The following is a 14,602-nucleotide window of genomic DNA, read 5'->3' on the forward strand; positions in this document are numbered from 1 at the left end:
CCTGGCATCTTCATTTAAAAAAAAAAAAGTTTTTCTTGCAAACAAGGCTAAGATCACCAGCCCTCCATCCCAGCTGGCTCACGTCCTGCGGATCTTTGAATGCGCCCAGGGCTGATCTGCCCAAAACAACCCGAATCTCCCCAATCCATAATGCCTTCACTGTCTTTAAGCACATCCTAACCCCACCTGGGTGCCAGTGGTTTTGCATGGAGTTGGGACACCTGCCCACCCTCCTGTCCCTTCCGTGGCTCCACCCAACCCCAAATTTCTGGGAAGAGGCGAGAAAATACCCTGAGAAATTTGCCAGGAGACCGTACCCGGAAGGTGGCCGAGCTTCCTAGGACGCATCCCCGCCTCCCAAGCAAGGATGCTCAGATTTTCTCGCGCGCGCAGCCTCCTCGACTGCCTTCTTATACTGCAATACAGCACAACGCCCCTCCCTCTTTCGCAGGGCATGAGAGGGGCTGTGTGGAGGAATCCGGCCCCCTCCCGCCCAGCATCCTTCAGCATCTTTTAAATGGAAACCTTTTTCCTCCTCCCATCGCTCCCTTAATGGATGGAGTTGGGAAGAGGTTCATAAAAGCCACTCTTATTGGCCACTGAAGAGAGAGGAGAGAGAAAATCCTCTCGCCAAGTGCATTAACATTTTTATTTATTTCTTTAGCCTTTAAGTCTGCTTTGACTCTTGGCAACGACAGGGGAGAAGGAAGCAGCCTGGGATGATGAAATTCCCAGAAACAGGAGAAGAAGAGCTTCTGGCTTGCCTGCTTCCCACACTTGACACAGCTCCACAGATTTGAGCCTCCCTTCATCTCAGCTTGAAAAAAAGTGCAAAATGAACACGATCCCTTCCCCAGTTAATCAAAACTAAAAACAGCCAAAAAAAACCCTGGTTTATAACTCTAGGAAAAGCGTCCTCGTCTATTATTATGGCCATATTTCTATGGGGTTAACTCAAGGCGAAACATACCCTCTTAAATTCTCTAGAAGGCTTGATCAGGCAAGAGGCCAAAACAAAATTTAAAAATCAGAGAAGTAAAACGTGGCTGAACTACGAGCCATGTTTGCAGGAAAACGTCTCGGGCGAAATTTGAAAGAAGGTAGAAGATACCCACGTTGGGTCCGGTTCGGGTGCAGGTGTACTTTAAAGGTTGCTGGGATTAAGATTCAGGTGGGTTTCGCTCATGATACCAAACCCACAATTTTAACCACTTTTTTGACTCATCCTGAGCAACAGAACCACAGTTTGCTAATTACAGAGTTTGCTTTGCACGTTGCCATAAACCGAGGCCAAGCCACATAAGGTCTCTAGGATAACATATGAACACAGACCTGGATCAGCGGCCAAAATATAAATATCAGTGGCCAGGCGGTGTTTTCCTTCCAGCTGCCACCGGGGGGCAGAAGGGAGCTTCCAGCATCCTCATGCTTAGCATGCAAATATTGCAGATTTATCCAGCCCCTTCCTTTATTTGCTTCCCATCAAAGATCCCTCCCCGTCCTGGAAACCCTCATCCCCAGCTGCCAGAATGTGTTTTTCAACATCTGGATTGGTTTTTCTAATCCAGGCCTAATCCCACTGCTGCTAGCCAGGGCAGACTCCGATGGTCTGAAGTTAAGGACTGGAAATTCAGGGCATTTCCCGAAGCAGGACTTGCTCGGCTGCCCCTTCAAAACTTTGGGGAACTCCTCTGTGGGATGTGCACACAGCTGGGGAGAAACAGGGGGCCTTCTGTAAGGAAGAACTGATTTCTAGAGGCAGATAAGACAAAAATCGAGCCTCCCTTAATTTTGTGCCCCGAAAAGCCACGTTAAAGATTGCAAGAAGAAATGTCTGGGTCTCAGCTTGATTAGGGCGTGTTTTAAGTGCTGTTTCATCACCCCACTGTACTCTGTCCATGTTCAGAGTATGTATGAATGGGGAAAGAAGTAATTTTTAAAAAATCTCATAGGGCCAATTGCAATTCTCAAGTAAAAATTGCACCCAGAAAAGCGTTAACTAATTCTCAGTGCCGTTATCACAAAATTTCCACATACTGGATGCAGGTACGCGGCGTATGCACACAAAGGCGTTGCTGCTTTAAGGCAAAAATTAACACTCACTCAAGAGCTACCTTCCCCATATCACTAGCCCACATCTCAGGTTTGTTTCAGCCATTAAATAGATTGAAAGCAGTGCAACTATTGTGACTGAAAACAATGAAGAGAAAGTCTGCCAGTGAAGGAAACAGGAATTAGCAGGATCAGGTGAGGCTGCAGAAGCACCTAATTTGGTTAAACCTGATAATACACCCATCTAAAACATTTTGCATCTTTCCCCCATAAAGTATCTCCAGGAAATGTTCTGCCCTACTCCTCATCAAAAACAACACAACTTCAAAACCGCCGGAACTACTCCGACAGAAATTTAGATTTTAATGGAAAAGTTTAAACCGCGTCATTTTCTCCTCTCAAGCAGCGTTTACAGACCAAACATAGTTTATTTACTGAAAAACATTCCCAACCCTTTCAGAAACAGGGTAGGCCACAGGATTGTGAAGACACGCAAAAACCATGGGGAAATTTCCCAGAGGGTAGCTTTCCAAATGACACCCATCATGTCTTGCCTGGCCTTAAGATGGGTGATGAGAAGGTGACAAGCTTGGGAAAGGTATATTCTAAGAAACCAGAAGTTTTTTACTCCCCAGTCAAGCTATCAAGATACAGGCCAGCTGGGTTCCTACAACACACTCACCTCGCTACTGAATTCACCCATTTCCCGGGCATCACACTTTGAACCATAAACTAATCCCACAGATTGAGTTCACACAAAGCGAGCAAGTAAACCTCTAGGTTAAATTCAACCCCGCTTAGCATTTGGGGCTTCGCAAGGCTAATTCCAAAACTGTCCTGTTCAACGGGCTTTGCCAACCCAGCCGGAGAGTTCACACGACACAACTGTGGCACAACGTGGCTTGTTCAATTTGGGCTGAGTGGGCACGCACGAACCTCATCGGTGAAGTGCACAACTTTCTTTTGACTTTGGGGTTGGGGAGCCAAGCAGGGGTTGAGTAAAGCTGCTGCAAAAATCCAGGCGTGGCCAGAGGGCAGCAAAGATGCCCTCTGCCTGTCCCCCAGGCACTTGCCAGAGCTGGTAGCCAGGAGGGTCATAAGAATAGAATAAATTGGCTACGCTGGTAAAGGAAGATAAAACAGCAGCCCCACAACCAGCCTAACCACATTTCTTAGGACTGCAACCTGCATGACTGTACTTGGTGTTCAAACCACAGCGGAGGAGAGACATACAATGAAATGCACCTTCGTGCCATTTATGACTCTTCCTCGTGTTTTAAAAAGTACTTTTTATGTTACGCTGCTCCTTGCAGAGACCAAATCTGGAAGCAATCTGGATTTGCTCATGTTCCTCAAGCAAACAGAAAGGTTATGAACCAAGACTGGGGCGCCTAGGAGACTGAAAACAAGGCTCTGGAGCGCACCCAAAATCATTCCTTTGATCGGTCATCCTTTCGCCATTGCTCGCTTTAGAGCGGGCGTATACTGGAGCTGTGTCATACAACAGGAAGGAAGGAAGGAAGGTAGAAAGAAAGACATAAAGGTAGAGAGATAGACTGAATGTGCAAAAGAATAATAGGTCTCTTTTCATACAACGTGAAAGAGTTTCTATTTCAGCAAACCCAATAAATAGGTTTGCTAAGCCCGGCAACGAAAACCAGAAAAATACGCTGCTCTCCATCTTTTATGCCTGTGGTTTAAATTAGTCGCAATATGCTTTGAGGGGGAAATGAGAGCAAATTTGGTCTTGTGGGGAAGGCCCCAGGCTAGAAAGCAGGAGAGGGTGAGGTCTGGTCCCGTCCTAGGCGTGAAAGTCGGCTGGGTGACTTTGGGCCAGTCTCTTTCTCTCAGCCCAGCCCACCTCACAGGGTTGTTGTGGTGGGGAAAAGAGGAGGAGGAAGGAAAATTAGGGATGCTGGCCGCCTTGAGTTATTTATAAAAATAAGAAAGGTGGGATAAAAAAAAATCTAAAAAAAAATCAACAATTAGTTCTGCCCTGTGTAATCAAATGTACCAACAAACATTTTTTTGCAACACCCAGGTCAGCACTTCACCCCAAACAAACATTTTCCATTTACATTACAATCTCACTGCTCTCTTTTTCTTTGCATTTCGGAAGCTATTCCCCTCCCAGTGGGCTTTTCCCCAGAGAAGGAAAGGCCCAAGTCACCCACCCACCCACCCTTACCTGGAAAGAAACACTCGGCTCAAACACCCATAAATTAAGCTGCCAGACCAATCTCAGGGCTTGGTTTCCCAAAATGACCCATACTGCTTTGGGGAAGGAAGGGGCGGCTTTCAGCATTATTAATTATCCCAGGTGCTGGGTCCCTAAAGCAGCGTGGGAATGCACGGGTTTACCACCTGTGCGCGCACCCTGCAGGAGCGACCACGGAGACCTTGCCAGGATGAACCCCCAGCTGCCCTGTCAGGGAAGGAGGAGAAGAGGGCAGCTGCAGCGTTGCCACACCTGTTTGCAAACTTGGTGTGACCTCCACACACCCTGTGATTTACCCAGGGGAGGAAAGGAAGGCAGAGCTGCAGAAATTTATCTCCCCAGCCAACCCACACCAATTTCCTTATCCCTTTTTTTAAAAAAACGGTAAGTACAGCGGGCCACTTACTCGGGCTGTGCCTGCGGGTCACGGCAATCTGTCAAAAAGAGAAAAGAAACCCCGTCAGTTGGCATCTGGGAAAAGCAGCCTTCTCTGCCCTTCAGCCCTCCTGCCTGTTGTCTTCGGGGAACAGCTGTGATCCCGGACTTTGCAGCACTTCCAGCACCCATCAACTGGCAAAGCCGCTCTTTTACCTTGCACCGACTTTTAAAATAATTTTGGAATGCGATTGGGTTTGGGATATACTGCGATTTCAAATCGTACGATGTTTGGAAGTCTTGCTTTATACAACAATAATAATACTAAGAATAATACTAATAGTCACCCAGTAGAAGGGAGGTCCTAATCAGAAGCCTGTGGGGAAGGGGGGTGCATGGCAAATCTGCAGGTATTTACATACAAGTAAGCATCACTGTGTTCTTTTGGGTTTCTTTCCCAGGTAAGTATATACAGAATCAAGTTTTTAAAAAGTGAATTACGGCAAGTAAGGGAAAGGGGATGAAAAGGAACACGCTTAGGAGGAAAAACAGGAGAAATTATTTCAAAGCAGACAGGAGAAGGGGACATCAAATAATAATATTTTCTTAAAACGACAGCCTCTCTAGAAATCATTTTTCCAGGCCTGTAGATACAATTAGCCAGTGGGAAAAAGGCTTTGAAGAGCTGGTTCTGTGCCCCAGCCCGGAGCCCTGCAAATAGGGCAGGACCCATTTTTTGGCCAAGCTGCAGGCTTTTTCTGGTTCTCCAGCTGCTGTGTGCTTTATCTCTTTTTTAATTCTCATATTTGCATTTGTTTTAACGTTGTGAGCTGCCCCGAGTCACGGGCCAGAGATGGGCACCTGCATCGATGGACTCCATCCATGGATAAAGGCTTGCTGGGGGTGGGGGGAAAGGGCTGAACCCGGTCTGAACGCTCGCCTCCTGCTCTTACCGAGACGGGCGCTGGAGTCGGAGGAGGTCAAGGGGACACGATCCTGCAGGAGCGCTTCTTCCGCGTCCCAGTCCCCCAGGTCGTCACTGATGCTGGACCTCCGCCGCAGGGGAGGGTCCTGCAGTGCCCCCTTGGTGCCCAGCTCCGTCCTGGCATTGCTCACCACGAGCCGGGAGGCGTCTTCCTCCTCGCTGTCAAAATCAAAGGCTTCCCCGCCGTCGTCGGCTTCCCCCTCGCTCCCTGCACAGAGGGGGAAACAGCGGTGAATTGGGGCTGGAGAGCAACGGGCCCTTGTCAGAGCTGCCTTCTGGGGGCCCCCGAGGTGGGATTACCCATTGAGCCACGTCCAGGGACTCAGGCAGAGACGGCTCCTTCCCACCCGTGGCTGGATCTCGTCCTTTCAACGGGAAATGGTAGCAAACCACAATCGTTGTTGATATGCACTTTCTTCTAAACCAGGGTTTCTCAACCTTGGTGAGTTGAAGAGGGGTGGGCTTCAACTCCCAGAATCCTCCCTGGCTGGGGAATTCTGGGAGTTGCAGTCCACCCCTCTACTTATTGTTATTGCAATGGGCACGTCTGCCTTGCTCCCGGGCTCTTCGCGCAGAAAGCTGTGAATGTAATAAATAAACTAAACCAACTCAGGGGTGCCAAGGAGGAAAACAAAGAATCTTCCATAAGATTAGTAAAATTAGAGATCCTCATGGCCTTATCAGTCTAAATCAGGTTGGTGTTATAGTTATTTATTTAGAGATGGGGTGGGTTGATCTGGATTTAAAAGCACAGGAGCCAGACTTATAAATGGAAGTTGACCGCTCCAAAACCACATGCACAAAACACTCAAATATTTCTTTCAAATAGGTCTTTTTTCTCTCCCCCCCTCTTTCCCGGGCCCCCTTTCTCTAGGGCAGCTCGGAGCCCTGGAATGAAAAGTCCCTTGCGCAGGGTCTGGTTTCGGGTTACTCCCGATTTAGCCCAAGTCCAGCTGCCCAAAGACTGGGGGGGGGGATTAACACTGCAGGGGTAAACACGGTCACCGGCTTGGGTCAGCGAGCCGGACCGCTGATGAAGCCTCAGCTGAATCCTTTGGAGGAAAAGCCGCATTTCAAATAAGTCATGGCAAGACTTAGACTGGGGTGGAAGCACGCAAAGAGGGGGGCCCTTTGGTCCCCTCCCTCAGGAACCAGAGAAAGGCAGGGCGAGTAAGAAGGAAAACGTGGAAAACCTTTTACGGTCATTGTTCCCTCCAGCGACCATGAGGTCTAGACCCTTGCGGCAGGTTTACGCGCGAGCCGAGTTCCCTGCAACCGTGGGGTCTGGGCGCAAGGAGATGTTTTGCACCCTGGCACCAGCGCCCGGGAGCCTCTTTGCCGCTAATCTTTGCAGGAACAGGAGCTGCTGCCTCCGGGGCGACGGTACCTAGTGAAGCCCTTTGGGGCGGCTGGGAAGAGGTCATCTCTGTCTGTCTCCCACACTTTCCTGGGGCTTCTCTCCCGGTTCCTTCCCCTGCTGCTTCCCTAAGGAGAAAAGCAGACGAAATGCGTTCAGCGGGGCCTCTGCCCTCCCAGAAGACCTTTCCCCGGCTCCTTGCCCTCGCTCAACGCTTCGTCTTCCTAGAAAAGAATCTGCCCTGGGCACCCATCTGGGGGGCAGGGGATCATGCCCGACGCACGCAGGGAATTAAGGGATGCTTTCCCTCTGTGCCCGCAAGGGCTAGAAACACACGTTTTGCTTGCCAAGGGTTCTGCCTAGGGCAATTCGCAGATAGGTCCAACCGCATCGCACGGATCATTGACCCACATTAGGGAGCCTTGTGAAGAGGAAAGGTGGTGGGTGGGGAGGAGAAAAACACAGCCCAAAATGATCATGGGTGTCCAGCTAACATGACTTTTTGGTCAGTGACTGATTGCTAGAGAGAGAGGAAGGGAGGGAGGGAGGGAGATGATTGATAGATGATCGATAGATGATAGAGATAGATGATTGATAGAGTGATAGAGATAGATGATAGAGATAGATGATTGATAGTGATAGAAGATAGATAGATAGATAGATAGATAGATAGATAGATAGATAGATAGATAGATAGATAGATAGAATATACAGCAATAAAATGTAAGAGAGAGGGTTGTTTTAATTCATTTTGGGCTCACAGGGAGGACCTCTGAGCAAAACGCGCCCATCCAATTGTTCCAGTTTTAGACAAACGGATGAAGCTGCTAGTCATCCCTCTAGTCCTCATTGAGGCTGTTCCAGAAAGGGCTGCGGTGGTGACGATGGGTTGGCTCAGCCGGAGGGACGCCCAGCTCAGACACGAACCGGCCTTGAACCCTCTCGAGGCAGTTCCAAATCTGCCGTTCTTGAACAGGACCAAGGGGGTGAATGAGCAAACCCTAGCACGGCCTTGGCAGTTGGGGCGGGCATCTCCCCCCCCGACCATCCACCTTTTCGTGCCAACGCTGGGAGTGGCAGAGGAAGTGCCACACCAGGGCCAACATATGGCGAAATCCAACAGGCTGAAATAACGCGTTTGGCTTCTCTGTCTTTTATCAGGCTCCGTGTTAACGTGTTTGCCCTAAAGTGACAAAACAACCCCGTCTCTAACATGAAACGTGGGTAACGCGACAGCAATTAGCCCCTTCCCACCGCTTCTTGCGGATAAATTAGCCTCCTCGTTTTCCCCCATCACAGACCCGCTCGCAGGAACCAGATGGCAGTTAAAGGAAGGGAGAAACGCAGCTAGCTGCGGAGGAAATTGGTCGGGTGGCACGCATATGGCATTTGTCACAGTAAAAAGGCTTTCAAAGTCTCCCCGCCGCGAGACGGCTTTGGAGGCACCAGCCTGGGTGGCACCGGGGCTCGGTGGCTGCATTCGCACAACATAACCCACCGGGTTAGTGAGAACACAAGCGTGGCACCTGCCCTCATGAACCACGTTAGTTCTACTTGGGCATTTTAGCTGTGCTTGGCAGCGACCCGCGGGTGGTTCCCGATCTTGGCCGAACCCGAGAAATGCCTTCGTCTGGCCATCTGCTGAAGCAGGTTGGGATACCAGCAAAGTGATTTTTTGGCAGCTTAAGTCTCAAATTATTCCACGCCATTCCAGTCCGGTCCCTCCCCGTTGGAAATTCAACCCCTGGGTGCTGCAAACAGACTTTCTCCCAGGCTTTGGGTCTGGGAGCCTGCAAAGACACGGCCACCAGGCTGGGGATGAGGGGGGCTGTAGTCCAACCAAGTTGGGGAAGCCTTGGGCCTCCGTAATGCCCACCTGAAAGGCGGGTCATTAATTGGGTGTTGTTTCAGGGAGATGGTGCCCGATCACGCCCCGAGGGTTGCCAGGGGAGAAGTGGGGAAGCAAAACATTTCTGCAGCCAAGAATGTCCAACGTCAACCTTTGCTTGGAGCAATTTGGTTTGTGGGTGTGGGTGTGCGCGCATATGTGTTTTTAATGGAGAGCAGAGTCCACTTTGCACAATCCTCAATCCTGGGTCATTCTCAACCCAATTGGGTGAAGAAAAAAAAGCTAAAAAGAGATAGGGCTGGAAGGTGCGTACATATAAACTGCTTTTCTGGCTCAAAAAATGACATAAACCTGCCTCCTGTTTGCTGCAGGGCTCCAACCACTCAGCTTCTGGGGAGCCTGCGAGAAAGACGCAAACATTCAATCCGCACTGTATTTGGAACCAGAAACAGGCCTATGATAGGATGACTGGTGTCCTTTCAGATTCCCAGATTGAATCTGTGGAACTCCTTGTTTTCTACGATGGCCAAGATGAACATTTTTGCTTTCTTGGTTACCACCCAAAACTAGTTGCAGTTTTATGGATGCCTGCTTTTTTCCTCCTCCTTTCCAACTCCCTTTCCTCTCGTGCCGTGCCTTTAGGTTGCAAAGCCGAAAGCGTGGATTGCATTATTAATAAACTTCAAAACTCAGTCTGGGAGATTTTGTGGTCCGAGCGGCATTATTTAACACAATATAGAGCAGTTTAACTTTGAATGTCCTGGAAAAGGACACATTCCATCATTTTAGGGTTTAATTCTTGTAAGAGGCTTGTAATTCCACCCAAATGGGCTCTTGTAATTCCACTTGCTCTTGGGCTCTTTAAATATACTGCTATTTAAATAACACAGGTGATGAGACATAAATTTGATAGACCTGGGAAAACTAATTTTATGACCTTTGTAGAAAGATAAGCCTCGCTTAAGGAAGAAAGAAGGAAGGAAATAAATTAATTTTGGCTTGGATTTCAGATCCAGAAGGGTGCCTGAGATAAGGACTGTAAAAAGCTCCAGTGTGCCTCTGAGCATGTGCAGTTCCCAAATTGCCCTGCCCTCAGCGATCCACAGATTTGGAATTCTAAGTTTAGAAAATGGGGCAGGGGAGAGAAAGGCCCAGGCAGTGGAAAAAATGCGAGTATCAGCCAGACGAAAGAAAGGAAGGAGGCTTTTTCAGAACTGCACATATAAAGCAAAGGTCCAAAGGTTGAGCAGATGGAGCCGGGCGAGACGCAGAAGGTAATTTCTGCCTGCGGACGATCTCCGGCAGCGCTTCCTTTGGTCAGCTCAAGCGGATCTTGCTCTGGCCAAACCTTCGCTCGCCCGCGAGGACTGCCCTCCGGCCCTTCTGCTCTCTCTTCTCTGCTGACCTTTCCGTTTCAATAAAACGTTCAATATCGAAATATTCAATTGCAGTAAAAACCTTCCGTTTTTACGGTGCCTCCATAAAACGGGCTTGGCCCCAGCCTGCCAATTTTTCAGCAACAAGGTGCCTTCCTAGGAGCGTAGTCTAGTCCCAAAGGCTGCGATATTGGTCAGGAAGAGAGATCTGCATCGGCCCAAGTAGGGGGTGAGTACAGGGGGCACCCCCAGCAGCTGGTGTAAAGAACCGTGTTGCTCCTACGCCCTGCCCTAGGGTGCTAAAATCTTCAGCACTCCTTTGCCCAAGAAGATGCCCTCTGCGTGGGTTAGGAGGCACGCTTCCAGCAGGAGCCCCAGACTCCAATCCCTTACCCACGAACTCCACTGGACTTCCTATTAGTTCCTAATGGAAAACACACACAGGGTCCCCCAGGCAGTCCGTGGGGCTCCTGCTTTCAGCCCTCATCGCCCGGGCACAAGGAGAAGGTGTAGGCACAATTATTTAACCATGCTGGCTGGGGAATTTGGGAGTTGAAGCTCACATGTCTTAAAGGGGCCAAGTCTGAGAAACCCTGCCTAGCTGAATAAGCCCCAACTGGCTGGATTCACGCCTTGTGTTAAACCATAAGCAAACTATGATGGATGAGTTCACACAGCCCACAGCTAAGCCAGAATCAGCGGGTAGGTTAGCCTTCACCAGTGTCCTCCGGTAATTTTGCCCTTAGACTGGTCCGCCGGACTGGGAGAGGCAGCACTGAAACAAATTAGAAGTGTCTTCCCGGTTTGCGTGGCATGCTTTCCTCTTTTCCTCCATTCCTCCCATGAAGCCAGATGGAATTTGCAATTATTTCCTGTTTAAGCCAACTCTGTTTAGATAAACGAATATGTTTTGTCTCGTGGTTGGGAAGGATCTCATTTATAAATACAATAAGTAAACCAGCGGTGGATTATTCAAACTAAGCCAGCTTTGCACCCTGGTTTAATGTACTGAATTGTGTTAATGATTAACATGATTTGTTAATATTGTTAGTATTAACGGCAACTCCTGGGCTAGACACCATAGGATGCCATTATTAAATAGCAGTGGAAACGGAGACATTCAAACTCTGGCCCGCATGGGTTGTGCAAAAGGGGTGTGCAGAGCCTAAGAGATGGTTACAGTTGTTCACCCCCTGATAAACCATAGTCTAGTGCAATGTCCAAACCAGGCCCCTGAACTTCTGTACAAGGTCCTATGCTAGTAGGGTATCTCTTGATTGGAAGACCACAGACCCAGACAAGGAACTCTGCACTGCTGAACGCTCTCATCATAACCAGTAGAGGAGCATTGGTAATTATTCATTACAGGTAGTCCTCGACTTATGACCATTCCCTTAACGACTGTTCAAAGTTATGACAGTGCTGAAATAAGTGACTTACAACCGGTCCTCGCACTTATGACTGTTGCAGCATCCCGTGGTCACGTGATCAAAATTTGGGTGCTTGGCAACCGGCAAGTATTTACGATGGTTGGAGCATCCCGGGGTCACATGACTGCCATTTCCAACCTTCCCAAGGGGCTTCCGACAAGCAAAGTCAATGGGGGAAGCTGGATTCGTTTAACAACCACATGATTCGCTTACCGACCACAACAAAAAAGGTACTAAAATCAGGCACGACTCACTTAACAACCATGTTGCTTAGTGATGGAAATTCCAGTCCCAATTGTGGTTGTAAGTTGAGGACTACCTGTTTTTAAGAAACTTACATTGTTGGCAAGCGAACGTGCCCTGACAGATGTGCTGAGAAATAAACCCCACTGGATTCAATCAGAATTACTTTCACATTTAATACTCTAAGGTACTTACCTAACAGAATATTAAGAATCTAAGCCTATTATATCAATATCATTGCGTTGAAATAACATATTGTACTAAAACTGAGAAGATGGAGCAACAGATGGTTTTTACAGTTAGATTTAAAAGTCTGTGTTGGGTGTATACAGTACTAACATTTTATGGATATAGTTTTTATTTTCTACAAATGTCACTTGCTTATTCATTATTCTATTTTTCCCCCCGATTTTATTAGCATGGTGGTTGTACTTTTGGTTATTAAATTTACCAATAAATAAATAAAATAAAAAAAAGAGAACTACTTTCAGGGAAATGAGTATAGGATTGCATCTCCTGTAATGACCTTAGAATCAAAAGCCTGGGTACAGAGATATTTTGGGGGAGTCTGGAAAAACATCCCCCGGGTTCCTTTTCTATTCTGCCCAGACACCCACGCTGCTCTCCACTCTTTACAATACCCCTAGCCCCCCGGGCACGCAAAACTCCGTTCCGACTGATTTCATTTAGCCAAAAGGTAATTCTGCAATAAATCTCTTCGTCTTTTGCAGGGCTGATGGGAAACTCCACCGCGAAGAATGCCCAACAGCAAAGTTTGGTCCTAAGTATTTGGACTTGGGATTCAGTTGAGGATTCCTGCCCTGCAAACAATGTTAACTAGTTTTGCCGTGCCCGCATAAGATGGTAATCGCTTCTGTTGGGTTAATTTTGCAGACATTTAATGAAACAGTCAGTCCTTATACTTGTTGACGCTCTACGTTTTTGGAGGTCTAGAGATGCCCGTCCTAAGAGGAGAATATTTGTGGGTGCTGAAGGGGGTCGTTTCTCATTCATCTAAGCCCCGAGAACCAGCTGGGGATCTCTCGAGGCTACCCGTCCTGCATATCTTCCCTTGCAAATTTTCATGGTGCCAGAAATGTGCCCCTGTGCCATTCCCAATGCACATTTTAGCCCTTCGTCCCCTCGCACCCGATTCCAATTTTATTTACACCCCAGCGTGGTTATATATAAACCATTCCCTTGACACGTCCAGGCTATTTATGTCCATCTCAGAAAGTTCTCCTGTGTCTGCTTGGCACGGAGGACGCCCTGTGCAGCATGCCCACTGGCCTTGCCCCCCCTCCGCAAACCTGGGTCTATGAACCGGGTTATTCCTACATTTAGCTTTTTAATACGGTCCTGCCGAACAATGCAAAAAAGACGTTTTCTTCAGCGGCATCTTAGCCCGCATGAAAAGTTTTGCTTTTTCAGAGACCGACCCCTGTTTCGAAGCTGGACCTGGGCAGGGGTTTAAAAGAAGAAAGGAAAACGCAAAGCGCACAGGGCTGCAGGAAAGAGAGTCACAGCAACTGGAAGGGTAGCCAACGGCTCTGCCCAGAAAGATGCCCTCCTGGCGTGGCACACCCAGCGTGACCCCGAAAGGCCAGCGGGTCTGTGGGGGCCGTCCACTTACCCCGCCGCTTGGACCCCCGTCTTCGTGGGATGTTACCGTGACCCGGCCGAGAACAGCAGCATGCTGTGGCTCAGGAATCCTGCCCGCTGCTTCCTCTCGCCGGCTCCCGTGCACAAGAGTCCGGTGCACGGCGGCTTCCCCGCTATGGCTTCACTCTTGTGGGGTCCGCCGGTCCGTCCATCGCTGGGGCCAGGATCTAGGCCTCGGCTGAGCTGCGCCAGGCGGGATCTCCTCCTGGCCAAGGAGGGGAGGGGAGGGGAGCCGAGCGCCAGCCCGGCCGCTCCTGCGAGCGCTCCTTCGCTTCCCACCCCCTGCTCTCTCCGTCAATAGCAGCGTGGCCATGGGTTCCTACAGCATCCAATGGTAGCCGTGCCTTTCCCTCTGGCCCCAGAAGCCCTTTGGCCGTGGATATGCGGAGGAGGAGGAGAGCGCGGCCGAGGGTCAGCCCCACGTCACGGGCCGAGGATGGGGGATGTCTGCACAGACCCTGCTTCCCTTCCCTCGTCTTCTTTCTTTCTTTCTTTCTTTCTTTCTTTCTTTCTTTCTTTCTTTCTTTCTTTCTTTCTTTCTTTCTTTCTTTCTTTCCTTCCTTCCTTCCTTCCTTCCTTCCTCTTCCTTTCCTTCCCTTTATCCTTCCTTCCTTCTCCTTCCCTTCTTTCTTCCTTTATCCTCCCTTTCTTCCCTCCCCTTTCTCTCTCCATTCCTTCTCCTTCCCTTCATCCTTTCTTCCTTCCTCTCTTTCTCCTTCCTTCCTCTTTTCCTTCCTTTCCTTCCTTCCCTCCCCTCCCCTTCATCCTTTCCTTTCCTTTCCTTTCCTTTCCTTTCCTTTCCTTTCCTTTCCTTTCCTTTCCTTTCTCTCCTCCTCTTTCTCTCTCCATTCCTTCCTCTTCCCTTCATCCTTTCTTCCTTCCTCTTTCTCCCTCCTTCCTCTCTCCCCTCCATCCTTTCCTTCCTTTCCTTTCCTTTCCTTTCCTTTCCTTTCCTTTCCTTTCCTTTCCTTTCCTTTCCTTTCCTCCCTCCCTCTCTCCCTCCCTCCCTTCCTCCCTCTCTCCTTCCCTTTCCTTTCTCCTTCCTCTTTCCCCCG

At 49.0% G+C, this 14,602-nt stretch overlaps 1 protein-coding gene across 6 annotated transcripts in view; it reads right to left on the minus strand.

Moving 5' to 3' along the window:
- The window catches only part of ARHGEF10L (Rho guanine nucleotide exchange factor 10 like), a 55,074-nt gene that overhangs the window by 37,539 nt on the left and 2,933 nt on the right, over positions 1 to 14,602 (minus strand). The window contains exons 1-4 of one of the 6 annotated variants that reach the window (XM_088136874.1): positions 13,519 to 14,116; positions 7,018 to 7,115; positions 5,599 to 5,838; positions 4,677 to 4,704 (exon numbers count right to left, since the gene is read on the minus strand). In XM_088136874.1, coding sequence (XP_087993000.1) covers positions 4,677 to 4,704; positions 5,599 to 5,838; positions 7,018 to 7,054 — 305 coding nt within the window. In that variant the 5' untranslated portion in view covers positions 7,055 to 7,115; positions 13,519 to 14,116. Of the gene's footprint in view, positions 1 to 4,676; positions 4,705 to 5,598; positions 5,839 to 7,017; positions 7,116 to 13,518; positions 14,117 to 14,602 lie in introns of those variants that run through there. The other 5 variants (XM_088136870.1, XM_088136872.1, XM_025164094.2 and 2 more) reach the window with 5 other exon arrangements.

This window comes from Python bivittatus, unplaced genomic scaffold (genome assembly GCF_059951505.1).
Source record: "Python bivittatus isolate LINGU-HERP-01145 unplaced genomic scaffold, Pbiv_v1 ctg000090_np1212, whole genome shotgun sequence".
NCBI classification, from domain to species: domain Eukaryota; kingdom Metazoa; phylum Chordata; class Lepidosauria; order Squamata; family Pythonidae; genus Python; species Python bivittatus.